The 26,921-nt window shown below is 36.4% G+C and overlaps 1 protein-coding gene across 3 annotated transcripts in view; it reads left to right on the top strand.

Annotated features, from left to right (window-relative positions):
* LOC121730065 (Down syndrome cell adhesion molecule-like protein Dscam2) overlaps nucleotides 1–26,921 on the top strand; it is a 139,583-nt gene that overhangs the window by 9,669 nt on the left and 102,993 nt on the right. For all 3 annotated transcript variants that reach the window (XR_006036067.1, XM_042118864.1, XM_042118865.1), the window contains exons 3-4: nucleotides 592–763; nucleotides 26,629–26,771. Coding sequence is in view for 2 of the 3 variants with exons in the window: in XM_042118864.1 (XP_041974798.1) it covers nucleotides 592–763; nucleotides 26,629–26,771 (315 nt within the window). In the remaining variant the exon portion in view is untranslated. The remainder of the gene's footprint in view (nucleotides 1–591; nucleotides 764–26,628; nucleotides 26,772–26,921) is intronic.

The following is a 26,921-nucleotide window of genomic DNA, read 5'->3' as shown; positions in this document are numbered from 1 at the left end:
ACAGAAATAATGGACGCAGTGTGTATCGTCTCTGTAGGCAAAGAGAGAGGTAGAGTAATACTGTATGTGAAGCGTCATACCGACGTCACTCGCAAATCTAATTGCACGACCTACGACAGACGGAACTATATTGGACTAGGCCCGACAGAGGTACACGATTTAGTACATTTCCAAGAACTACGTGTTAAATCTCTGGACGTAACGTGCCTCAATTCATGCCTAAACTGATCGATATAGGTGAGATTTGGTTTAAAGATAGTTTGATTTTCGGGAAGGACCTAAGATTTATTGTAATTTGTAACAAAATGTTCGGTTCCCGCTCTAAATTCAAACGGGAAATTATTAATGTGCATCAAAGTTACACTCACCAAAACGAGGCGACACTTTCTATAGTATAAATTGTAGTGCATAGTAATGTCCCAAAATATATTATTATGTGTCGTATCGTGTCGCTCGGCTGACATGGAAAAACCAAACAGTAAGAACTAGCTAACTAAGAATGAACAAAAAAAAGTTACAAACATTTAAATAATAAGAGTGTAAATAATAAGTGTGAGTAAATATAAGTAATAATAAGTGTGAATGTTTCAGGGGGCTCCGGTCAGGAGCACGGGCCGGTGTTCCTGATGGAGCCGCCGGCGCGGCTGGTGTTCTCCAACAGCACGGGCGCGCGCGTCTCCTGCGCCGCGCACGGCTACCCCGCGCCGCTCCTCGCCTGGCAGCACGCTGACGGCTCGCCGCTCGACGACGTGCCGGGACTCAGGTATGTCGACATCAGCGTTTCCAGATGTCGGGACAGGCTCAGTCCCGCTTTTCGGGGATAACTCGAACGTACGTGCAGCGTGCTGAGAAAATGGTATCTCCATTACGCAGCAGCTTAGCAGAGTGTGCAGAAGAGGGGTGGATTTTCTATGGTTGATTTTGATATCTATTACGTCGTAGTATACGTAATAATAGTAATGGCCTGTCTCACCACTTCCAGATAAGGCTATCCACCAACTAACTTGTCATATCAAGTATGGAGAAAAAGTTGTGAATAGCCTATTAGGCACTTTATCAGAAAGTGGTGAAACAGGCACTTTGTCTAATAAAAAGGTAAAATTTTGATTTTATACCATTTTTAACTAAGTCCCGCTTTTGACAGAAGAATACCGCTATTTTCCCTCAAAAAGTTCGAAAGTCCCGACTTGGCACAAAAAAATCTTGCAACGCTGGTCACATTCTAATTAAGCGAGCATGCGAGCGAGGTGGTCTACTGTTTGTGGATGTGATGGTGGTGTGAGCCTGTGAGGTTCAAACGATCACCATTTAATTTAAAGCTTGTCAGCAGACAGCAACAAATATATTATTCCTCGTAATAACAAATATACCATTCCTCGTATACCTGCTAGTGACAGCTAAAAAATCTTAGTAATAAAGATCTAAGTAGGAAATGAGACGTAGGATTTATTTAAAATGCGAAACTCGACGGTTTTGTTGTGGTCAAAAAAAACTGTGTTAAAAGAAGCAGAATATTATATTCCATGAAACATTTTATCGTTTAATTTGAGATTTTTTGGACTAAGCCAAGTTAGAAAAAACTTACGTAAAACTGAGAGAGGACTTTTTAAAATAAACTCACGATCGCAGGGGAGCTCTACGCCACGTAGCTGTGACTCATCTACGTGCGTAGCCTCTCTACGGCGACGGCTACGTAGTTCTACGGCGTGGATACTACGTAAACATAGTCACTTACACTCTGTTTAACTTATTTTGATGTGTGATTGTATTAGCCGACAATAAGTCGACCTTCATGTGTTATATTGCAGTCCTTAGTTCAATTCTTAGCATTATAGCCTATATTCTGAAATTTGATTTCATTTTGATCTAAATAAAAGATATATCGTTTGCGTGGAAAACTCTACGCAAACGTAATAACATAGTAAAGATTTATAGATGCAAACGCCGTAAAGTGACGAAGTATACAATGTTGTTGTATATCAAAAATACATAGTTTTCCTTGAAATTTTTCACGAGGGGCGGTATTTTTGTTTCTCATCGCATACTTGTTAATATTTCATAAGAAAATATAAACGTCGCTCCTCAAAAGCCACACGTGCGGGTGGCAGGTGGTTCTACTTGACGGAATAAAATATTCCTTATTTATTGAACAATTCCCAGAAACAGTCAAAAGTTTCCTATCATCCAACTTTGAGAGTTTTGATACTTTTCTGATAAGTTAAAGATAACGGATAAGCAATGTATATTATCTTCTTTATAACAAAGTAGCTACGGTTAAAACAAAGATAAAACATACGACAGATTAAGAGGCTTAAGCGAATAGGCAAGCAGAAACTGCCGCACTCAGAGTGGAACATTAATTACTTAATTGTAATGAATTCAAAATTTTGACATAAGCCCCATACATTATCTGTCAAACTCTTTATTAAATCGAAGTTTAATCGTAATTAAATGTCTCTGAGTACGGCTGTAAGAGTATGAACCGCAGGTATTGCAACTTATTACAATAGTTTTCCGTCTAAAAATTCATAAAGAAATCGCACCTAAAGGTACAAGTTGGAAGCCGGCTACATGAAGCGGCAGCAGCCGACGTGTCGTCGCAACACTACTAGTTTCTATGTATTCCTATGACAACTGTCGCTAGCTTCGTGTCGCTAGCTGCGGAAGGTATTTTATAGAACATAGAAACTTTGTAAACAGTTTCTATGTATTTCTATACATTTTTTATTTTTATTCTTTTATTCAAGACATTACAAAATTTTACAAGAAAACAATATTATGACTGTGGTTTCCCATATAAAAAACCTATAAGGTTTATCTGTTTGGGAGAGACGTTCTGTTTTTATACTATACTGCTACTTCAGTATATTATTTTATAAAAACTCTTACATAACATTTTAAGATAACAATTTATTATTTAGTTTTAAATTTACTCTTTTTTTTTCAGGATCAATGTTACACAACATATTATTAATTACATAAAGGAACTTCGCTATTATCAGGATAGGTCTTCATCGTAAAGTGCTGTTTCAAGACAGTGGCGTGGGAAGACGGGCGAGGAGAGAATAGTATGAAATAGTACCACCTCATAATCTCTCTATTATAATTCTTATTGAGTTTCCATCATTTATCAAACACTTTCATAATGAAACTTCACAGGAACACTTTACACTTTCACTAAATACTTCACAATAATTATCACTTTGCAACACTTTAATTACTTCACTTAGCACAGATAGCACTTAGACGAAACTAGGGACAGTTCCGGAACGTGTTGGCTAGTTGGAAGCCTAAACGAGACTGATCTCACTTTCTGGCGACTACTGTACAGGAGGGGACGTTTCCCTCTCCATCTCTCCCACTCTGACACGCCGCGACTCTGTCAAAGCGCGCTACTAGTTTCATAAAGATGGCGCACTTAAGTTCCGTTTCCGTTTTTGACCGGATGCAACATATTTATTGACGTTATTGTATTTCCACTTATACATGCACATTGCACATACACATACATGGTGCATATGTACAATGTACATACAATATTATGTACACATAGAATACATAGAAACCAGTAGTGTCTCAATGATACGTCGTCTGCAGTTGTCGCGTGTCGTTCGGTTCTAATTTTTACCTTTAGTTTTGCAGTCGCGATGACCGCTCGCTGTACGCTGGCGCTGACACCGAAATCTATAAAATATTAGCACAGACCGCTACTTGTTATTCATAAACGCTTTCTAGAATTTCATAGATTAGGGATTTTCATACTTTTATTATTGTATCAGCGCGCGCGCTACGCGTGTGTTAGAAAATGAAATAACAATATAGAATTGAGATTATAATAGTAACAATTAAACAAAGGAATAAAGAAATTACAATAATTTGAAAAGTAAGATTATCAAAAATGTGGCAAATAACTAGGTTATTTAGCTGTACCTCGAAGAAGATGAAAGTATTTGTTATCTGTGAAATATGCAACTCGAAGTAGATAAAAATGATTATTATCTGTGAAACATGATAAGGAAGTTTTGGTTCATTTAGATACTTATTTATCTAATTATCGACACTTAATGTTTATTTCAGTTAGAAGTTGTTATTTATATTATTGTTTCAATTGTGAGATATGTTATAAATGTATTGTTCGAAATATCTAAGATATTTCGAACATAAATACGTAAATGAGAAATAAAACGTTTTGTGGACTATTATCTAATAACCAATAGAAATGTTATGGTTGGCTGATTGGATAAAGGGAATATTTCCGGTCAAATTAAAATAATATTTAATAATTAAAATATCATACAAGACATAATATTGACTTGTTTTGATTGGTCAATGGGTTAAGCCAATAGATGGAAGTATCCCCTGGTCAAAGCCAAACCCGGGATATATAAGCCATAGAAAGTCGTAATTGGGACACTTTCCCTGGTGACCTGGAGACGACTGAACAGTGAGTTAAGTACTTTTCTATTGTAATTATTATCCGCCATATTTTATTGTATTTGTGTTGCTTTGTGTTAATTATTAGGTGGATAATATTTCTTAAATGTTATTTGATTATTGGTTATGCCTTTGCTATGATTGTTAGTGACTTGATTGTTGTGTGTACTGTGTTCTGTATTGTAATTTATACTGTTGAAAAGAATATTTAGACCCACCGAGTTTCTTGCTGGTTCTTCTCGGTGGGAAGGTCACTGAACCAGTGGTAGGGCCTTGGACCGACAATAAACATATTCTATCGTCTATATATTTTTTATTTAACTACCCTCACTTCTGATGACCATATTCTTTAATGTTAATTATCAGTTAATTTTGATATTTCTAACCTTTGATTAAGTAACTATTACATAGAGTCGTCCTATTTCTGTCATCAGAAGTGGGATCCTTGATCTACGTCCACTGCGTTTTTACTAATCCCTGTTTTTTTTTTCTGTTCTCGAGGGTTGATGTGAAGCTGTAACGGCCGCCGTAGGCAGGAGGCCTACGGCGGTAAAGAAGACCCGCACCGTCGCGTCATGTGTCGTCGCGACGTCGTGTGTCGTCGCGTCGCCGCGTGTCGTCGTGTCGCCGCGTGTCATCACGTCGCCGCGTGTCGTCGCGTCATCGTGTGTCATCACGTCGCCATGACGTGTCGTCGTGTCGGCCCACGACAGGGCTGCTGTTTGCCATCGATTTAGAAAAACGAGAAATTCTGAAGGTACCCACAATTTGCAGTTTAAAAGTTAAAGTCAAAGCTTTATTCAGAACTGCTAATGTATTATATTGTAATGAGCAAAAATTTAGTATAATATCATGATATGTAAGGAGAAACGTAGTTGTAAAAATATAATTAATAATAATGTGTAAGATGATTATTATTAAGGTTGTTTTAAAATTCAGTTTTAAACTTTACAATTTCCCTAATTGAACTTTTTATTAAGAACACTAAAATTGCTATATTTAATCTCAAATAATAGACATATTTTGTGGTAGAATAATGGAAGTAAAGGTTCGAATCGCATCACTTAACAGTAATGTTAAAACTATACTCTCTGCTCGAGTTATTCTGATTGAGGATACGGCCCTTGCCGTAATAACGGTTATAATCAAAAATGTTTCAAATTAAATCATCAAAATACGAGCAAGTCGGTAAAAATTATTAGTTATTTTCATTGTAATCAACTAGGCCATATAAAGAATCAATGCGAATCGTTTTCGAATAATAATTTTCAGAATGACAAGAAAAAAAAAAGCGGGTAGGTTATACTTTCCTATATAAGATTATTTTTTTTAGATCAAGCGAATTTAAGTTAACCAAAGTACCTACGTATTTTTAAATTTAGATGTTGATGCCTTTTTTATTTCTACAAATACTTTAGTTGGAAAGTTTTTACAAAAATGAAAATTCCGATAAGGACAAAATATGATTTATCTCTCGAACTTGATATTTATGTGGCGGAGGATCAGTCGTCGTTATGAGACATCATTCAATTTAAAGACATTCTGATTATTTTTACAGAATCTTAAATTTTTGTTGGCATTCTAATACCATTTTAAAATATTGAACAAGGCTTAGAATATTTACAAGAAAACCTATTTCAGCTGTAAGCTCGTCTGGTTTCACTATAAAAATACAAAAAAAAAAAAGTTTAACTATTACATTGATAATATTGAAAAGTATTTAGGTTGGATGGTGTCATGCCAAGTGAAAATTTAAAGCTTTAGCTAGGTTCCCAATTCCCAGTACCTAATATTAAACAGGTTAGACAGTTTATGGGTCTTGCCAGTTGTGTAAAATTTGTTCCTGATGTTGCGTAACGAACATCATGTACATACTTATATTATCAGAACCTTTTAAGAAAAAAAAAATCACATAAATAGGAATGGGGTCTGCCCAAGACGTTGCTAGAAGTTGTTATAAACTGCCTTATTTCTCGTACACTACTTACCATTTTTGACTCTAGACTTCCAACAGAGTTACACACAGAAGCTAGTTCCATATCCCTATGGTGCGATTTACTTTCAGAAACTGGGTAAAGAAAACAAAGTTGTTACTTATTTTAGTAAAATAACCTTTAACCAGCCTAAAATAATCTAGATAATTATTGTTATTACAATTTAGAAACATTAGATATTTACAATGCTCTCAAGCATTTATTTAGGAATTATCCTATCGGTATAAAGTTCAAAATAGTGACGGACTGTAACGCTATTAAGTCAAAAAAAAATACTTAATAGTCAATGTCGATCTCTTTAGTCAAGATTGAAAGTAGATTCGGAGGAAATAGAAAAAAAAAGGGGGAAATAAACCTTATACAAATTGAAGATGATATTTCACATTCATAGTTAAAAAAAAAATGCTGAAATTAAATATTTAGAAATCCAAATCTTATTGACAAAATTAGCTGCAGGGATTTGGAATTTGGATAGAAATCGTTATCTAATACATGATATTTTTTATGCTTTAAACAAATATTTCCATTCTTTGTTAACGCACAATATTTAAAGCTGTAGGTACGTACTAAAAGGTTATAGATTAAGTTTATTAAAGCTCGTTTACGATGAAAACTGTCATGTTGGGGCGTTACTCACATTGTCTCGACAAGGTAGCACATAAAGTAGGACAGTACTTTTGGTTTCCAGGTATGATTAAATTTATTAAAAAAAAAATACATTTCCTATTGCTTAATCTGTATGAAATTGGAAAAGTCCATCAGGACCAAGGAAAGGTTTTTGGCATCCAATCGACAATCAAGCAGTTTCGTTTTCAATTCAATTCAATTTCTTTATTTGCAAAACGTGTGTTAGTAAAGATGTTACTGGAGTTGAACATGGTACCTTCACATTTGCCCAATTGGGCAGAACAATAGTTAGCTTATAAACTATACTGTAATTTGAAATAGAAATATTAAGTACAATTATTCTTACAAATTTAGCAAGTATTATTAAATTTTCCAGATGTGTTATATAAAAGCAAATAATTTGTACCTACGTGGTTCACTTATAATATAACCAATAATTGTCAATAATAAATAATTAGACATAAAATCTATTGCGGACGTTAATTATACTCATTATTTATTGATTATTTCATAGAGAAATAGTATTATTTTATAATTCAAGATAGGGATGATTAATTATGTTAAAAATTAACTTACAATTATTATTAATTATCAAATAAAAATATAATATCGTAGATTTCTTTAGAACATTAATTGAATTTTATAAAATTCATTTAGATTGTGCAGGTCCATTTAATGTATCAAAGGAAGGTTTTAAGTATAACAATTTTAAGTTGTTGGGTAATAGTTAATGGTTTTACCGTTTCCATAAACCATGCCTTTAAATTCTCAAGAATTAATTCCAATAATAAGAGAAACTATAACGCTTTTTTTGGCACAGTTTTTTTAGTTATTACATACCTTGGTACTAAATTTATTTCACATCAATTAAGAAGTCTCTTTAGAGAACTAAATAATAAATACAGATCATCATAATAATTATTTCGATAGGTACTAGTACTTCCCTTAGCAATCGCCAAGTCGAAAGATATGTTTCGACAGTAATTACTTAATACATATGTTAAATTATGAACAATTTTCGAGTCATCGTCAGAGTGGCCGAACGAACGGGCCATGAAAAGTACAACAGTCTAATAATATTATATGTTTCGACTCAATATTATGTTATATTATGTACAATTTTCGAGTCATGGTCAGATTGGCCGAACGGGCCATGAAAAGTACAACAATCTATCAATAATACTTATATTAATGGGGGTAGAAGTCAGTGTTTAAGTATTAGGGTAAAATGAAGGTCTTAATGATGATAACTATATATCAAAATATGTCTGATCGCGAGTTAGCAAAACGTTTAGTACAAGTAGCAAAATATAAGTTTAAACAGCGTTTGATCGGGCGAGAAGAAATCAAAAAGACAAGGTAGGTGATCTGGTAAATGTGAACCAAGATCATAGACGAAATTATTAATTAGGACAAAAGTTTAAAGTTTGTATGAAGTTTGTTATTCTTCCAAATAGTCGCTTCTCTCTAAGAGATATAGTTACTTTACGGGATATAATATAATGGTAACGAAAAGAAAGGTCAGTTTTCGCCAGGAGAGTGGGTCAGTGAAAAACATTGCTGTTAAAGATGCTATAAAATAGATAGTAATTAATAATCTATAAATGATTTAATACCTTGCTGTTAAGGATGAAACTATTTTTGTACTGTAATAATTATTGGAAATGGAATTATTATGAATAATTAATAATTATGTTTATCGTAATATGTACTAGCGAATTCTGAAATGATTTTGGATATTGTGGAGTACTATTATAATATATTCTGTGATATTGTTATAATCTCAGTTTGTTTTTAAGTTGCATATGATTTTAGTTCGATTGAACATGAAGTTCACTGTTGAATTGATGATATAGATGGCAATGTCATAGATAACATAGATAAGGCCTGATGAAAATTGAATTGACATTGGGAATACATAATGGCGAACAACCCATCCCTTTGTTATAAGTATGTATTTAAGCTTTCCCGGTTTGTCCTAGGTTACATGTTACCGGTTGATAGCGAGGCTATCTGTTGTTTGAGATGGTGACGTGGCGCGGCCACGGTATGGGATTGTTTAATGCTTAAACTTATTTAGTTGGCATTGGGAATACATAATGGCGAACAACCCATCCCTTTGTTATAAGTACTTAAGCTTTCCCAGTTTATCTTAAGCGACGTGTTACCGGTTGATAGCGAGGCTATCGGTTGTTTGGGAGTAGGACAGTGTGGCGCGGCCACGGTATGGGATTGCTTAAATAAAGGTTAGAAGTAACAATTAAAGTAAAAAGTAAACGCTTCGAGGCGAAGCTTTATCAGAATGGCCGGATAAATAAATAGAATGGAAAACAAAGCGATTTTATGTTATCTATGACTGGAGATTGTTTTGGCAATTTTTTTTTTTTGTAGCTTCTAGGCGAAGCATTATCAGTATGGCCGTGTTAGAAAATGAAATAACAATATAGAATTGAGATTATAATAGTAACAATTAAACAAAGGAATAAAGAAATTACAATAATTTGAAAAGTAAGATTATCAAAAATGTGGCAAATAACTAGGTTATTTAGCTGTACCTCGAAGAAGATGAAAGTATTTGTTATCTGTGAAATATGCAACTCGAAGTAGATAAAAATGATTATTATCTGTGAAACATGATAAGGAAGTTTTGGTTCATTTAGATACTTATTTATCTAATTATCGACACTTAATGTTTATTTCAGTTAGAAGTTGTTATTTATATTATTGTTTCAATTGTGAGATATGTTATAAATGTATTGTTCGAAATATCTAAGATATTTCGAACAATACATTACAACAATACGTAAATGAGAAATAAAACGTTTTGTGGACTATTATCTAATAACCAATAGAAATGTTATGGTTGGCTGATTGGATAAAGGGAATATTTCCGGTCAAATTAAAATAATATTTAATAATTAAAATATCATACAAGACATAATATTGACTTGTTTTGATTGGTCAATGGGTTTAGCCAATAGATGGAAGTATCCCCTGGTCAAAGCCAAACCCGGGATATATAAGCCATAGAAAGTCGTAATTGGGACACTTTCCCTGGTGACCTGGAGACGACTGAACAGTGAGTTAAGTACTTTTCTATTGTAATTATTATCCGCCATATTTTATTGTATTTGTGTTGCTTTGTGTTAATTATTAGGTGGATAATATTTCTTAAATGTTATTTGATTATTGGTTATGCCTTTGCTATGATTGTTAGTGACTTGATTGTTGTGTGTACTGTGTTCTGTATTGTAATTTATACTGTTGAAAAGAATATTTAGACCCACCGAGTTTCTTGCTGGTTCTTCTCGGTGGGAAGGTCACTGAACCAGTGGTAGGGCCTTGGACCGACAATAAACATATTCTATCGTCTATATATTTTTTATTTAACTACCCTCACTTCTGATGACCATATTCTTTAATGTTAATTATCAGTTAATTTTGATATTTCTAACCTTTGATTAAGTAACTATTACATAGAGTCGTCCTATTTCTGTCACGTGCGGTCTGCCTGAGATTAAAATCATCCTAAAATGTTTCTTCAAGTGTAATATGAGACCGCGAATTGTCGCCGCCATTTCCATTTTTAAAGAAACGCCACGGAAATTTTCCTTTCGTTTGTCACCGGATGCGCGGCTGGACCTAATGTTCGTCCTTTGTTACTCTCCCGACTCGCACATAAAACTCCTGTGAATCAAGGAGCGAAGTTCGGTGTGATGTATTAAATTGCCTTTGCGTTTGTCAGGGACTCTTTGGTCTTGCATTTGAAAGTATCTGGGAATGGTCTTCATACTTCAACTTCATCGAATATGAAAAAATATTGATTCGCATCTTATTTTGTAGTTTCACTCGACTTGCCCGACAGCGTTGTTGTTGGCTCCGAATCATTTATTATACTCGTAATGCTGGTGTGGTTATAAAGGTATCCTATAAAATATTTTGAATCTAATGAATGATGATTTAAATATATAGAACTAGATGACGCCCGCAACTCTGTTGCGCCAAATTTTTTTTTTATGAAATAAAAAAAAATTGGCGCAGCAAACGAGCAAACGCGTCACCTGATGGAAAGCAACTTCCGTCGCCCATGGACACTCGCAGCATCAGAAGAGCTGCAGGTGCGTTGCCGGCCTTTTAAGGGGTAATAGGGTAGGGTAGGGACGGGAATAGGGGAGGGTAGGGAAGGAAATAGGAGAGGATAGGGAAGGGAAAAGGGTAGGGGATTGGGCTTTCGTTTATCGCGCGGGAACTGCACATTTTTCCGAGATAAAAAGTATCATATGTCCTTTCCCGGGACTGAGAGTATCTTTATACCAAATTTCAGCAAAATATGTTCAGCGGTTTGGTCGTGAAGAAGTAACAGACAGACAGGCAGACACACTTTCACATTTATAATATTAGTATGGAAGTATGGATGTTTAGCTGCTGAATTGTTTCTAAAGTTGAGCTCTTATTTTTACGTTACCAAGCAAATATGAGTTTTGAGACAATCTTTAAAATCCCAATAGCATCGTAGAATTCTGGTAAATTAGACTCAGCAGCCAACACCGCAACTTCGTGAACGATTTGAACTATTCAAAACAGCTTATACATATTTCATGTTGGATCCCGCGTCTCAAATCTTCGCTTTGCGACGCCACACGACGGATAATTTTAAAGATAACCGCGTTTGGCAAGTCGATAACTCCGAAGGTTGCCTTTGAAGCGTTTCATGAGTTTAACTTGAGGTGCTTTAACTTGAACTCGGAATTCGCTATAAGAGATTTGCATTATCCAAATTCATCTGGAGATTCTCATCATCTAGATTTTGCAAAGGTTGGCAGACTTGGATCAGTTCGTATTAATATTGCTTTTGGTACTCCACATGTGTCTTGATCATTTTATCCGAAGAAAAGGTTTCACATGATTTCATTCTAAAAGCGTGTATAATATTTTCACGAGCATTTTTCTACTTTCGTTTTTCTGCATTCAGAATATTTCAATCGTTGCTTGTCTTTCTTTGAACATGAAAGTAAACGTTACTTTCATTTTGCAAAAGTATGCAGTAGTTATATTTGTTGCTAGTACTTCTGTTTTAATAACCAACTTAATGTTATCTCTACCGAGTGATCCATCCCATCGTTCTCATCTTCGCTACGACCTTGACTTTGACCTGCGCTATCTCTGTAAAGACAGAAATACACACAAGGGCCTGTATTTTCTATTCTATTGTTAGGTTAGGTAAGCGTAATAGAGCGTCCGTGGCCTAATGGGTAGACCTTCGGCTCGCACTCCTAGAGAGTGCAGGTTCGAACCCGGGTGGAGGCGTGTACCTATGAGACATTTTCAGATCTCAAGTACATAATACGGACGCTCGTACGGTGAAGGAAAACATCGTGAGGAAACCCGCACATAGTTGGTCCCAGACGTATTGACTAGCTCTTTCCTCTGGACTAGGCCGACTATGATGCGAGAATGCCGTATGCGCTTGGGCAACCATACGGACATTTAAAAATCTTGTCCCAGGCACTACAGTATTTGAGGAGTGGTTACTTCGCTCTGAAAAATACTGTATAAATCATCCACAACGGATGTAAAGGCCTAGTTGTTAGGAATAATTTTGATGATGACGGTGTAAGTACGGTACAGCCAGGCGTTTATAGCTCGCTCCAGTGGGCTTACGTGAATGGCTTTGGGGCTTACAAATATGACCTCTATTGTTCGGGACGTAAGTGCTATTTATGACACCGGCTTTTACAACGCCACCGAAACACACTTATGTATCTAGCGGTAAATTATGACATAGTAAATAATCGGATGAGTGTGTCATCGACTTTATTAAATGCAATTTTGGACGGTATATTCGGCAGGACAACAGTACAATATTTTGCGGTGGTAACTTAAACCAGTATAATATCATAAAATTAGTAAAACTAGAGATCGCCCAATGGTCGAAATTCGACCTTACTTGCAACGAAATTAGGACTACTACGTATATTTTGTAAAGTCATCATAGTTTTTTTCAATTCTTGTCTCTGGGACTCAGCTGATCTCAGACTGGCCGTTTAAGCATTGTCTTATAGTATCTAAAATTAAATAAAAAAACAATAATCCATTTTCAATTTGTCAACTTGTTGTCAACAAACTTCAACCATAAATAAAAGAGTATAATTCGTATTTATAGGCTTGTCACTCAAAAATCTGTCATTTTTCCTAGTAGTAGTGTCGTAGTGTGTGTAACGTTTTATTTGTTTAAAAATATATATGATAAAAGCTACGAATAATAAAATTTATTATTCGTAGGATAAAAGCATCATTTTAAAATAATATTAGCTCGATGCACTCCTTCACCATATAAACTATAACTGTGCGAAATTTCATGCACCTACGTTTCCCCATTTTTCGTAAAGAGGGTTACAAAGTTTTTCTCTCACGTATTAATATGTATAGATTCAACGAAAGCAAATAAGTTAATCAAAATTTAAAAAAGTTTCAATGTGTCAAAGTTGCAATCGGAAAACATTTATAGATTAGTTTAGCAAACTTTATAGGACAGCGCAAAATACGAACCAAAATAGAAATGCGAATAAAAATTAACTCTGACGACATTAACGTTTATAAGCTCTCAGAAATAACATAAAATCCCGAATGGAAAGTCGGTTTTAGCATCGCAGGCGAGTTGGCACATAACGACGAGTTTCTTAATGCCCACTTCACGATAAAAAACTCTTTGGAACGTGTTTATACGTTAGTATATAAACTGAATAGGTTCCAGTGGCGGATTTACCACTATTATATGCTAAGTAGACTTGGGACCTAGGGCACATTTATGAGGGCAGGGTAATTTGGCCCAATCTTTTAATATCCTACTGAAATACAAAAAATGTATTACGCAGACAAAGAAACGACACTAAACACAAATCATAAAGTTGCAATTTCAGAATAAATATTTGATTTAACTATATCGTCAATACGATAAGGCGCTTTGCAGACGACGGGGCGGGGCGGGCTTTTTGTCCGCGGACATGCGGCCAGTGCCCGCCGGGCACCTGCGGCGCGGTCTTTGTACCCGCCGTGTGCGTTGGTAATATAGGATTCCCTTTGTGCTATCGTTCGCGGCGAAATTGACCGGCCCGCCCCGCCCCGTCGTCTACAAAGCGCCTAAAGTTTAGTTCACAATTTTCTGATCTAGAGTAGTAGTAATAACTAATAGCATAGGGACGGCAAAAGTTGAATAGCCCTCTAGCGGCATTGTAAATCCGCCACTGATAGGTTCACTTGTTCTATAACTCGAAGCCTACGGGCTATTGTGCCAGCCGATGTGAACTTAATTTAAAACCAACAGGAGTATGCGAAGTTGTAATGAAGTTTGGGGAAGTTCGCTGCACTAAGACGTGCCTGTTGATGGTTTTGGGTGTATCAAGTTATTGACGCTCTTGCAGAGAGTTCTCGAATAATATAAACTTTGATTCCAATGCATAGAAGTCCATTCAAGTTTTACAGACAGTATGATCAACTCCTAGGAGTTGCAGCGGTGGGAGTGTGTGGTGGGCCAATTGCCAGTTAAGAAAGACAGTGTATGTAGTACATAACAAAGTCCGTCTATATATTATATTGCGTAGATCCATTACAATACGCAACAGATTTTGATGCGGTTTTCAATGGACAGAATGATTCGAAAGGATGGTTTGTAATTATATTAAATTTTCAAGCTTATTATCGATGGTGGGAATCTCAGGCACCATAGATTTCCAATTGTTATGCGACCGCCGGGTGCCTCTTGGGGATTGATGGGTTAAGAGGATTCCACACCGCCATTTTTTCCATACAAACGTTGTCCCCTGTTTCCTCCCTGGATAATGCTAGTAGAGTTATAATTTTTTTCCTGAATATCTACGGCCACTAATACAATGTCCCTATGTTTTCTTTTTTTTCATAATTTAATTATTAAATAAGATATGAACGTTCAAAAACCCAAAAAAATGGCCAGATTTTCCACTGTGTTCAAACGTCCAGAAAACAGATTTGGATAGATTATACAAAAAAAGCAAAACATAGGAACACAGCTCAAGCCTTTTTTTAATCTTTAATGAAAAAAGTACTTAAATCGGTTAAGTTTTGGAGAAGGAATCAGGGGACAACGAATCGTTGATTTTCTGGATTTTCTGCAGTTGTCTCTATCGCGTTCTGCGGTATAGGCTTGAGGTAAGGGAGACAGCTATAGATATTACACGTACTTTTTTTTCATTTCTCTAGCCGCTGTGGTATCCTCTTAATAATAAAACGTTTAACATAAAACAACATTTGCCGGGTCTGCTAAGTGCTTTTCTGCAAAACGAAAGCAATAAGGTTTTCCATATCTTATACTTTACCACCAGGGTGGTGCTATGAAGTCGTAGGGTACTTCATGTCAATTTTCGTGTTAATAAACAGTAATTTGTCAATAAACAGCTGCCATGTCATTATAACTATTATAGCTGTAGTATGCTAGTAGCTCCACCTGGTGGTGAATGAATTATCAAAAATCATTATTGCTCACCTCGGTAAGTTTGTGCCCTGATTCATAGTGCGTAGGTAATTCGACTTTGATCCGGAAACTTCATCGCGTGACATCCAATAAACGCTCGCCGCGATAGGCATTGACCAATGACCGCACAAGTTACGAGTTTTCATGTCCATCAGACAAGTTCCGACCTCGGGGAATGACATCAAGCCGCAGCGAGCTCTCAGCTGTCAAATTAATTTTTCATTTCACCTTTTCTCGACCCTTCTAATTTATTCCTTCACATCGCAGGAAATTATTACGATTTTCATAAACGAGACTTTTTTTAGTGTATACAGGTTTTTTGTACATATAATAAACTGGAACTTCGTTCCATCCGGGTGTCCCTTGATACCTCTCAAGTTTTTTTTTTGTTTGCTTGTAAAATATATCATTCCAAGTATTGCTAATTTGCTACGAATATATAAGTAAAAGCTTCTGTAGTGGAAAAAGTCAAAGAGTCCAGACTGAGATGGTACGGTCACATACAAAGAAGAGACGATGCCTACGCCGTAAAGAAAGTCCTCAATATACCAAACGTGTACAAGAGACCAGGAAGACCACCTGCAACTTGGCGGAACAACATGGACCAGGAAAGCCTAAGTACTGATACAACCCAGAACAGCAAATTCTGGCGCAAACGTACAGGTAGACCCGACCCCAGATAAACTGGGAACATGGGGTGGACAAAGAAGAAGAAGATATAAGTAAAAGTAACATGGAAGAGTTACTGAGTCTCCAAAAGGTGTTCCACTAAATACACCGAGGCATACTTTTAGTTGATCGTCATACTTGTGTTGGTTCTATTGTTATAATATTATTTCGGTGCTAATTCCATTGATGTTCTATGTTCCTCCACTGTTAGATCATACGATATATACTCGCGGGTAGAAGAAGGGGGAAGGGGGGTGTCGCCAGGGAGCCATTGTTCGCGCTAATATGTTGTTTTGTTTCTATTCTGGGCGGGATTTATCTGCGTCCCGGTGCATGTTTACTCGCCCGTTCATTACGTAACTGCAGCTGAGTGTGACGTCACGGCAGGACGTTTAATGATTTTGATGCTAAGCTTAACTTACATATTATAGTAGGTTGATGAGGAAATCTATATATATATAAAACTCAAAGGTGACTGACTGATTGACATAGTGATCTATCAACGCACAGCCCAAACCACTGGACGGATCGGGCTGAAATTTGGCATGCAAGTAGATGTTATGACGTAGGCATCCGCTAAGAAAGGATTTTGATAAATTCCAACCCTAAGGGGTACAAATAGGGGATGAAAGTTTGTATATAATAATACTTCTTAACGCGAGCGAAGCCGCGGGCAAAAGCTCGTTCGTCATATAGTTCTAGATGATAATTGCGGAATTCAAATACTTACTCAGTATATTAATTACTTCCGTACATATGCATACTACTTAGACGCAGCGCAGACGACAGACTATCCGTGACGCACTTTTTAGTCTTCACTTGCGACTTTATATATACTAGCTGTTTGACCGAGCTTTGCTCGGTATCCGATACAAATGACATTTTCTAGAAATGATTCCTAGCTAGATCGATTTATCGCCCCCGAGACCCCCTATATACTAAATTTCATGAAAATCGTTGGAGCCGATTCCGAGATTCCAATTATATATATATATGCAAGAATTGCTCGTTTAAAGATATAAGATATAGATGGGGCATACCATGTATAAAATCTGAAGGGGTTTTATTTGACCTACATAATACTCTGAGTGCAGTTTCACTCCAAGTTTCCCTTCACTCCAATGTACATCTAAGAGTAAATCTAAGGGTGGGTTGCACCAACCTACTTTAACTTTAAAAAAAATGTCAAATGAACTGTCAAATTTCTGGTTAAAGTCAATAATGGACGCCATATTTGACGATAACCTTAACCTTAACTATAACAACGCTTCTGGTGCAACCCACCCTAATGAATTTTTCGCATCAGAAAGTACGAAGGCGGTCCCATCTAACGCAATAATCTCTCAGAGCGTAACTCGTCAGGTGAAGGGAATCCTGTCTTATTAAACGCTCGAGTGCTGCAGCAATATGCACCGTATGTTAAAATGATAGAGTGCATATTGCATCACGAGGAACGAGCGCAGTCGTGCATTTTATAAGTTAATTAAAGGGAGACTCGTGTACATAAAATTATGCAGCTCCAATTTTCTCTTGCTTTGTGTCGTGGATCGCGCTCGGGTGATATGTGTATTTCAGCTGCACGTATGCTCAGATCACAGACGTCAGTAGCGTTGTTTAACGACCGTCATAACTTCAGATTCAAATCTTATTTTAATAAATGAGATCCTATGTGAGTATTTTATAGAGCTACAACTTTAACAAGGATGTTTTTGGTGTATCGTCATGGGTGCGTAGATATAGATGTTACTTTAAATGACATCAGCAATATTTTGGCTTGGCAAAATGACGAACTTTGAAGACATTGACAGGACAGTCGCGTGGGGGTATGAAAGAGGTGTCTCCACTGACTTCCATTATACAAGTACGCTGGACTTACGATAACCTTTAAAGTGCCTATTTAAAGCGAAATCAGCGCCCCCAATGCGGAGGAAGAGAACTAAATTTGACGTAAAAATGACGTTTGAAAGTCGCCATATTGGCGCTGATAGCAGGAGTGGGAGGACTTGGAACTAATACTAGTTTCTACAACCAATAGCGATTAAGCGGCCATTTGCAAGTTACGTGAGATTTAGTTCTCTTCCCCCCATTGGGGGCGCTGATTTCGCTTCAAATAGGCACAAAAAGCAGGTGGGTATAATATTTAGGTCCAGCGTATTTGTATAATGGAGGTCAATGGGTGTCTCTCAAGTTATAATATTATACAAAATAACGGTCAGCTAAAACATCCTTGTAGGATTGTATAAATCAGATCAAATTTTTTATTGTTTATCATTAATTATTGTTACTTACCAAAAGTTCCTGAAAAGAAAACAAAATGTTTTTTATTTCCATAAAAGTTGTTGTTTAGGCTAAACAACAAGCAAAAACATTGACATCACAGAAGATTAATGTTGACAAGACTTTTAACGGTTATGTAAACCTCAGATAAAAAGTAACGTAGGTTCAGTGGTTTTTATCCATGTCGGACGGGGGGCGGGCAGCATAACGATATGTCAGTGGGAGATTTACGTACTGCACGGTGCGCCCCTACTGGACTATTCGAGGATAAGGAACGTTCTAAATTCAAATATCGACCGCCGATGTCCGGTTACTGAGATTTTTTGACAGGAGTTTATTCACTGGTGCATTTGATTGGCTAACGTCAAAATATTCACCAACCAACGACACTGTTATATACCCCGCGTTCCACTTGACGTTAAAAACGATCAAAACGCTCAAAATAGGAGGCATTTTGAGTGTTTTGATCGTTTTTAACTTCAAGTGGAACGCGGGAATAGTTAAACGCCTGTAGAAAAACCTCAGAAGTCGGGCATAAAATAACTGTGTCAAAAACCTTATATTGTTTTAGGGTAGCTGTACCCAAAGGGTAAAAACAGGACCCTATTACTGAGACTTCGATGCCTGTCCGTCTGTCCGTCTGTCTCCAGGCTGTAACTCAAGAACGGTAATAGCTAGAGAGTTGAAATTTTCACAGATTATGATCTCTGTTGCCGCTGTAACAACAAAATATACTAAAAACTAAATAAATGTTTAACAAAATAAATTAAGCGAGGCTCCCATGCAACAAACGTGATTTTTCAAACATTTTTTGCTCGGTATCAATGGTGACAACAGGTAGGCACTTGAAATGTACACAAAATACTCACCTGTATTAATACTTTAATAATTAAAATTTAAACAAATTAAATAATTAACTCCTATACAACAAACACAATTTTTACAATTTTTGCTCTATAATCGTACGGAACCCTTCGTGCGCGAGTCCAACTCGCACTTGAAATGTACACAAAATACTCACCTGTATTAATACTTTAATAATTATTATTAAAATTTAAACAAATTAAATAATTAAATATCCTATACAAAAAACACAATTTTTACTATTTTTGCTCTATAATGGTACGGAACCCTTCGTGCGCGAGTCCAACTCGCACTTGAAATGTACACAAAATACTCACCTGTATTAATACTTTAATAATTAATATTAAAATTTAAACAAATTAAATAATTAAATATCCTATACAAAAAACACAATTTTTACTATTTTTGCTCTATAATGGTACGGAACCCTTCGTGCGTGAGTCCAACTCGCACTTTTTTATAGTTGAAGAGGTTTGCTGGAAGTAAAAATTTTTTTAAATAGCATGAAACCCTGCAACCTAATTCTTTAATCATTTTTTTTTTTACTTATTAGCTCGTTATCTACAATAATTATATATCTGATGAATGCAAATAATAAATATTATACTTATCAGTTAGTATATTAGAATCGTTTTCCAGAAAAATGTTTCTGGTTTTATTTTCGTAAAGGACTTTACGAGTTACTTTAACTTGACGTAATATTAACGAAATAGCCTCAGCTATGAAGAGAGAACATTCCGAAGTTTCAGTGTAACTAATATTTAAGTAGCTGATAGTGATCGATTCTGAAGATTGTATCGAAGGAAACTTTACTGAAAGTGAAATTGTTTCAATTACGTGAACTCAAATGTTACAAACGACGGAAGTCATTACGAAAATCTATTTCAAAGTATAAGAGCGTCAAATAGTAACATGGACATACAATGCTAAGAAAACGTAAATCTCATACTTACCTTTTTAATTTTGGTTCCTTTTACCCAAATACAATTTAGTAATGACAACGAAACACTTACACTCCCTCAGTGCATGCTTCATTGCAATTGGTATTAACAAGAAAATGCCGTCCAATCCCGCATTCATTATAGTGTAGTAGCACAGATTTTGAAATCAATTGTTATAATCAAGCCAACGTCGAAGTCATTTTTAAAGCGCCGAAGTGTGTACATAATAGAGAAAGACGCGTTGTTTTTTGGTCTCATAAGTTACGAACCAATTAGTCGCATAAACCAATACGACCGGCGAGAGATAAGCCGCAAAACTCATCACACGCATCGATCTACTTGTCAGAAAATCAGGTTTGTCATTGTCCTGATCAAAGAAGGCAAAATATAATATAATACCTATGCCATGGACGCTTGACACCACGTCAGTCTGGCCCCGTGGTAAGTAACTAAAGGACTTGTGTTACAGGTACCAGTCAACGGAAATATATTTAATACTTTTATCCTATACATACTTATATTTAAGATTTTTATTATATTATATATTATATACATATATTTAACAAACATTGAAAACTTTTTGTTCCATCGGCGGGATTCGAATCCGCGACCCCCGGCTTGAGCGCTGTCTACGCGCCCAACCACTGCGCCACAGAGGTCGTCACTCAAAAATGTTTAGTTGTTACTACGCGACAGTTTAAACCACACTCTCCTAACTGAGAGCCAGGCTATCAAACTTTCGCTAACAACTGTCAATCATTCTGTCTACTACAAAACACCTCTTCAGTCGAGAAAAAAGAAGAAACAAGCAAAGTCTGGGGACAGCGTGTACTCAGCAAATAGTGCTCGAAACAAGAGCACTTAGACAGCTCTCGAAAGTTCGACGGGGCCCTAATGATGGCCGCCCTTTGAGCGCGGCCCGTGAAATTCGACGATTGCCGCTACATAACAATATCGCAAATGATACTGTTAGGTGTTATCAATTACTTCAGCTAATCAATACAGACCGTAGGCGTGTAGGGACTATGATACTATTATATCAATAACTTCGGATAATCAATACAGAACGCGTATATTCGCGAAATTCGTCCAACGGTCGTAGGTACGGAGTTGAGATTCTAGGAGAAAATAAGCAAAAAATTAACATGCATGATGCAAAAATATTTCGTCTAGTAATTTAATCTTCTTTACTATTCGTAAAACTTACCTACACTAATAAAAAGCTTAAGAGATAGTTCTAAACTTTTAACACGTCTAATCTCATGAACTACAAGACCAATTTTGATGTTATTTGTTACAGATATATAGAGTAAAACACGAAGAAGAACGTAGGGTACTTTTTGGGAGAAAATGTGCTTTCACGCGGAGCCACGCGGATTTTTTTGTGACTAATATTTAATAATAATAGTATCCACGCTAAGTGTACTGACGTTATACGTAACTTGTAATTATAACCTCGTTAAAACAATGTTTTTCCTTGTTTGATACCTTACAAAAGTCTCATGATAGCAAGGACATAAGTGACATACCATTGTACCAGGTATAGATATTATCATTCATTTTCAGTATTTAGGGGGTAGATAATTAGATATACATAATCGGTCGGTCGTGTATTTCGTGAAAATATATATAATTTCTTTAAAAAAAAGTGGAAAAGGTGCTTGAAAAATTGTTTTTTATTAGTCTTCAACATGAATTTCCACCAAGAGCCGATAGTACAATCAATTATAATATATACTTATGGGTAGGATGTAGGTATAATATAACTTACTGCAACTTTGGTAAAATATGGCGGCCTCTTCAATCCGGTCGCGCAGCCCTACGCCCCTGGTGTTACTTAACACTTATCAGACAAAACAAACTTCTGACCCTTTTCAATGTCTTCCTGACATAACTTTTAATCTGATATGATTAATTCCATTAAAAGAGGTACTCGTAATTTTGTACGCTTATTAATTAACTAACTGCTGCTCCCGAATTCACTCCATTTGTTGTCTGTAGACTCTGAACTAAAAGTGATCTTTACGAATCTCTCTGATACGTAAAGTTAGGGTCAGTTAACATTTCAACGTGACGCGTGAATACGATGCGTTCTCAAATGAACCATTTAAATCTGTACTTTATTTACTACAATAGAATGTTCACATTGAATTAATTGACTTGCTGCTTGCGGTTTTGGGCTGCATATTCCAAATTTTAATGGCATTTTAATAATGCTTCTCGTCGTCACATCACGTTGAATTGTGAACTAAAGGGAGACATTTTTATTTCTGTATAATGTATATGTATACAAAATTTAATAAAAATCCAGCAACGTTCGCATTTATACAAGGCATTACAAAGAAAAACATTTTAACGTAAAATGTTTTGTTCCAAAGAAAATAATTTCGTATGAAATAGATTACTCACATTTTAATTTTCACTTTCCATTACATTTGAAAAATAGACGGAAAAATTATACTGTGCCATGAACATTCGGTGCTTTTTCATTTTCTTTATAAAAAGACAATTGTTTTAATTAAAACTTGTAAATTTGTTTTTACTTAAACAGTTCAAGACAAAGAAACTATTGTTTTATAAAATAAAGAAGAATTTTCTGTTTTAAAGAAAGAAAGTAACCTACAGCTAAATTGAATACTTCAAGAAATATACAAAAGATCAGCTTAATAAGTCATTATACCGATTGTGTGATGGCAGCTCAAAAAGTAATTTACATCGGAACATCTCAAGGATATTTTTGTTTAAATTTTATTTATGAGGTCATAACAAAGTATAGTAATAAAGCTTGAGACAATTCACGGCTCGGGAGCTCCTGTCATGTTTTAATGAGCAAACCGACTCGCCAAATTTATATGAAAAGTTTGGGCCCTCGTTATTTCAGGCCTGTTAGTCCTAAACCTAGCCACTCGCTTCGCAGCAACAAAATACGTAAACAGACTACCTGAACCTGTCAGAATTAATTGCAAGAAAATTGACGTTGACATAGAACTGTATGTATAATGTAGACCTTTTCCGAAATAAAACCGGCGTGAAACAGCTCACAGAAAGCCGGCGTGAAACAGCGCTTGCGCTGTGTTTCGCCGAGTGAGTTAGTTTACCGGAGGCCCAATCCCCTACTCTATTCCCTTCCCTACCCTCCCCTATTGCCCTGTTCCCTCTTAAAAGGCCGGCAACGCACCTGCAGCTCTTCTGATGCTGCGAGTGTCCATGGGCGACGGAAGTTGCTTTCCATCAGGTGACCCGTTTGCTCTTTTGCCCCCTTATTTCATTTAAAAAAATTGTTTTAACGCCATAATATTAACAGTACTTGGATGGCTACTTGCCCCAAACACAAAGTAGGAATAGAAATGTTTTCAAATCAAAACGAAACAAAGGAGCAATATTTTGTTTCTGACGAGTTTCAGCAACAGAAACGCGAATACATGACGGCACTGCGACTGACAACCTGAAAAATAGAATGATGCTTTTAATAGGCTCTAGCCAAAATTGTACGAGCGTATCCCACATCGCAGTCTAAAATTCAGAAATAACTTTTGCTATAAAAGTTTGGTACGTGGTGTAGGTGATTTAATTAAGATGATTGTCTTTATTATTCCCGCTTACTTATTAAAATATTAACAAAGCGTATATCTGTATATGTATACAAGGTGTGCTTTTCTCTGTCAGGAAAAAGGTCTCAATCTGGTAGGTATATTCATATGTGATATGATCATATGACAGACAATACAACGGTCCTGGAATAGTTACGCTAATACTAAATAGCTTTCTAAGTGTCTAAACACACTAGGCCGAAGTTACGCGGCGTAAATTCCTCATGATTACGCCCGCAATGTATTTTAAATTACCGATAACACACTATTCCGTCGCGTTCCGTCCGTATTTTGTATGCGTTGACGTAATAATGCGTAATTTACGCCGCGTAACATCGGCCTAGTGTGTTTAGACACTTAGGAAGGCTATCGTAGCTACTTATTATACATAATTTATTATCGCAACAATTTATTTTACCTTCCAGTTATGAGTGAAGATAAATAGTTTTCCTATGAGGCTAGAGCATTACATATTCCTTCAGAAGCACTGACTTCGCACTCACTTTGCAAAGAGACACGGCTAGACTGGCGTGCGCTTACTCACAAAGGTGCGCTTACTTCTCAGGCTTGATTTCATGTCTTTCTGAAGAAATACCGAAGATATGTCAGATCCTTTGAGTTAGTCCTCAAGGAAAATTCTAGAACCCGCTTTGTCTGAGCTAACAGTGTTTAAGATCCAAAAGGTCAAGAACATAGCTAATCGATTCACTATCAAACTTCAGACCTATTTGGTTAACGAGTCCTACAAACTTTGACAATCATCGCAAGGTCGAAGATCACAGCAATAACCCGACATGGAGTCCTAGTTTCAGAACTTTGAATCATGATTAATTAGGAATATGTAATGTACGAAGTTTTATTATTCTGCGCGCCAGTGCAACGCTCGGTGGAGTTCCACGTATGCAACTGCATCACTCATAATATTTTTCCCATGTTTTTAAAATACTGTAACGCTAATTAATTTGTAATGTAGAAAGCGGCGTATAAAATAATACTACGGGATTTGGGTCTATTTGGAATGAAACAGGAATGTAGAGTCCATACATACAAATAAGGAAGTTTAATCACTACGAATCCTTAAGAGGATACACCAGGGGCAAGAGAAATTGAAAATAGGTATTTGAAAATGTATTGCTGTCTCACCAATCTCAAGTCTCCCACCGCAGAGCGCGATAAAGACAACACGACAAAAGTTCTAATAAAAGAACAGAAAATCTTCGATTCGTTGTCCGCTGATTCCTTCTCCAAAACTTAACCGATTTAAGTACTTTTTTCATTGAGAATTAAAGCAAGGCTTGAGCTGTGTTCCTATGTTTTATTTTTTTTGTATATTTTAGCCAGTTTTGTTTTATGGGTGTTTGAACACAGAGGAAAATCTGGCCATTTTTTGGGTTTTTGGACGTTCTTATCTTTTTTATTAATAAAATTATGGAAAAAAAGAAAACATAGGGACATGCTAATAGTGGCCATAGATATTCAGGAAAAAAATCATATCTCTACCGGCATTATCCAGGGAGGAAACAGGGGACAACGTTTGTATGGAAAAACGGCGGTGTGGAATCCTCTTAAGGTACGGAACATAGCAGTTATATAACGTTAGATAACATATTTTGTTGTCAATTTTTTTTTTACAAATTATAACAAAAGAGACGTTTATTTCTTGACATGTTGTAGTGTACTATGTTACACGCTGTTATAAAAATATGTTATTGTGTTAATAGTTTTTCACAACGTCAAAATGTCTAAATCGCGAGTAGTAAAGTTAAGTAATCATATCGGTATCGCTTTGTAAATAAAATCAGCGAAAGGCGTAATTTATAACCTACGCCTTTTACGCCAGAGGCTCGACAAACGCATCAATTATAATATGCTTTACTAATAGTCATTCCCGACGTTGTTTACGTAAAGAAAGTAGGCTCAGCAGACGCAATATGGAAGCGACGACGTCGGAGGCAATTATCATTAAACGATCATGTCGGGGCCGGAGGGGAGGAGGGAGGGAAAAAAAGAAACGTCTCCGGGAATTTTTCCCGATTGAAATTGATTTTCAATTAGCCTCGCGAGCTCTTGTCCTCGCCCTGCGCCTGCAGTCCAGATACAAATCTGATTATCTGTTTTGAATTAAAACTGACAAAGGAGATAAGTTATGGACATTATAATTGCAAAATGAAATTGATTGCAGTTTTCAGGAGATCTCGTTAGATCGTCGAGCAAAAAATCTAGGTTAAGTCGTGTCAAATGTTCAACAATTATTATTTTTGATTTAGTCAAGTACTATACTAATTATAAGATGTTTTAATCCCTCTGTCCTCTAAATGTTTGCATCTACCTCACTATCTCTGCAACACCCTAAGGTTTGGCTGGAAGAAAATGCCACAAGGCATTAAGCCCGCCTTTGTACTACAACGTGCAAAAAGTTTTTAAATAAATAAATAAATATACTGGTATTTCGTAGCTGATTAGTAACAATATCATGGTCCATGAACCATTTCTAAAATTTTATCTTTACACTAAAACGCCTCAAAATATTTTTACTCCAAAGAAATAATTGCATAGTGAGGTAAAATGTTAAGCATTTTTTGTAATATGCCTGGCAAAGGGGGACGCCCGTAGGGTTCACGACTTATCCAGGCGAAAAACCATGAGACAAATCATCCATCCCCTCTATAGCATGATTACGATTATATTATCTTTATTTATATTTTTTTATAATTCACAATTCACAGGCATGTCCTGGACAACGGCACACTGGTGTTTCGGCCGTTCGCCGCGCCGCAGTACCGCGCGGACGTGCACGCCGCCGCGTACCGCTGCCGCGCGCACAACGCGCATGGTGCCGTCGTCTCACGCGACATGAGGGCGCAGGCAGGTCAGTCAAACTATTACCTACCGGCTACCACTACTACTTTCTACTACTTGCTACTAATGCCCGTATTTTTGGTCAGTATTAAAGAAGCGACCCGGTCTCAACTCTCAAGACGCGGTTCGGCTCTGTGATTGGTTCAAATTTTGACAGCCA

The sequence above is a fragment of the Aricia agestis genome, chromosome 9 (genome assembly GCF_905147365.1).
Source record: "Aricia agestis chromosome 9, ilAriAges1.1, whole genome shotgun sequence".
Lineage (NCBI taxonomy): Eukaryota > Metazoa > Arthropoda > Insecta > Lepidoptera > Lycaenidae > Aricia > Aricia agestis.
The sequence above is the reverse complement of the archived record's forward strand: the minus strand, read 5'-3'. Positions and strand labels throughout refer to the sequence as shown.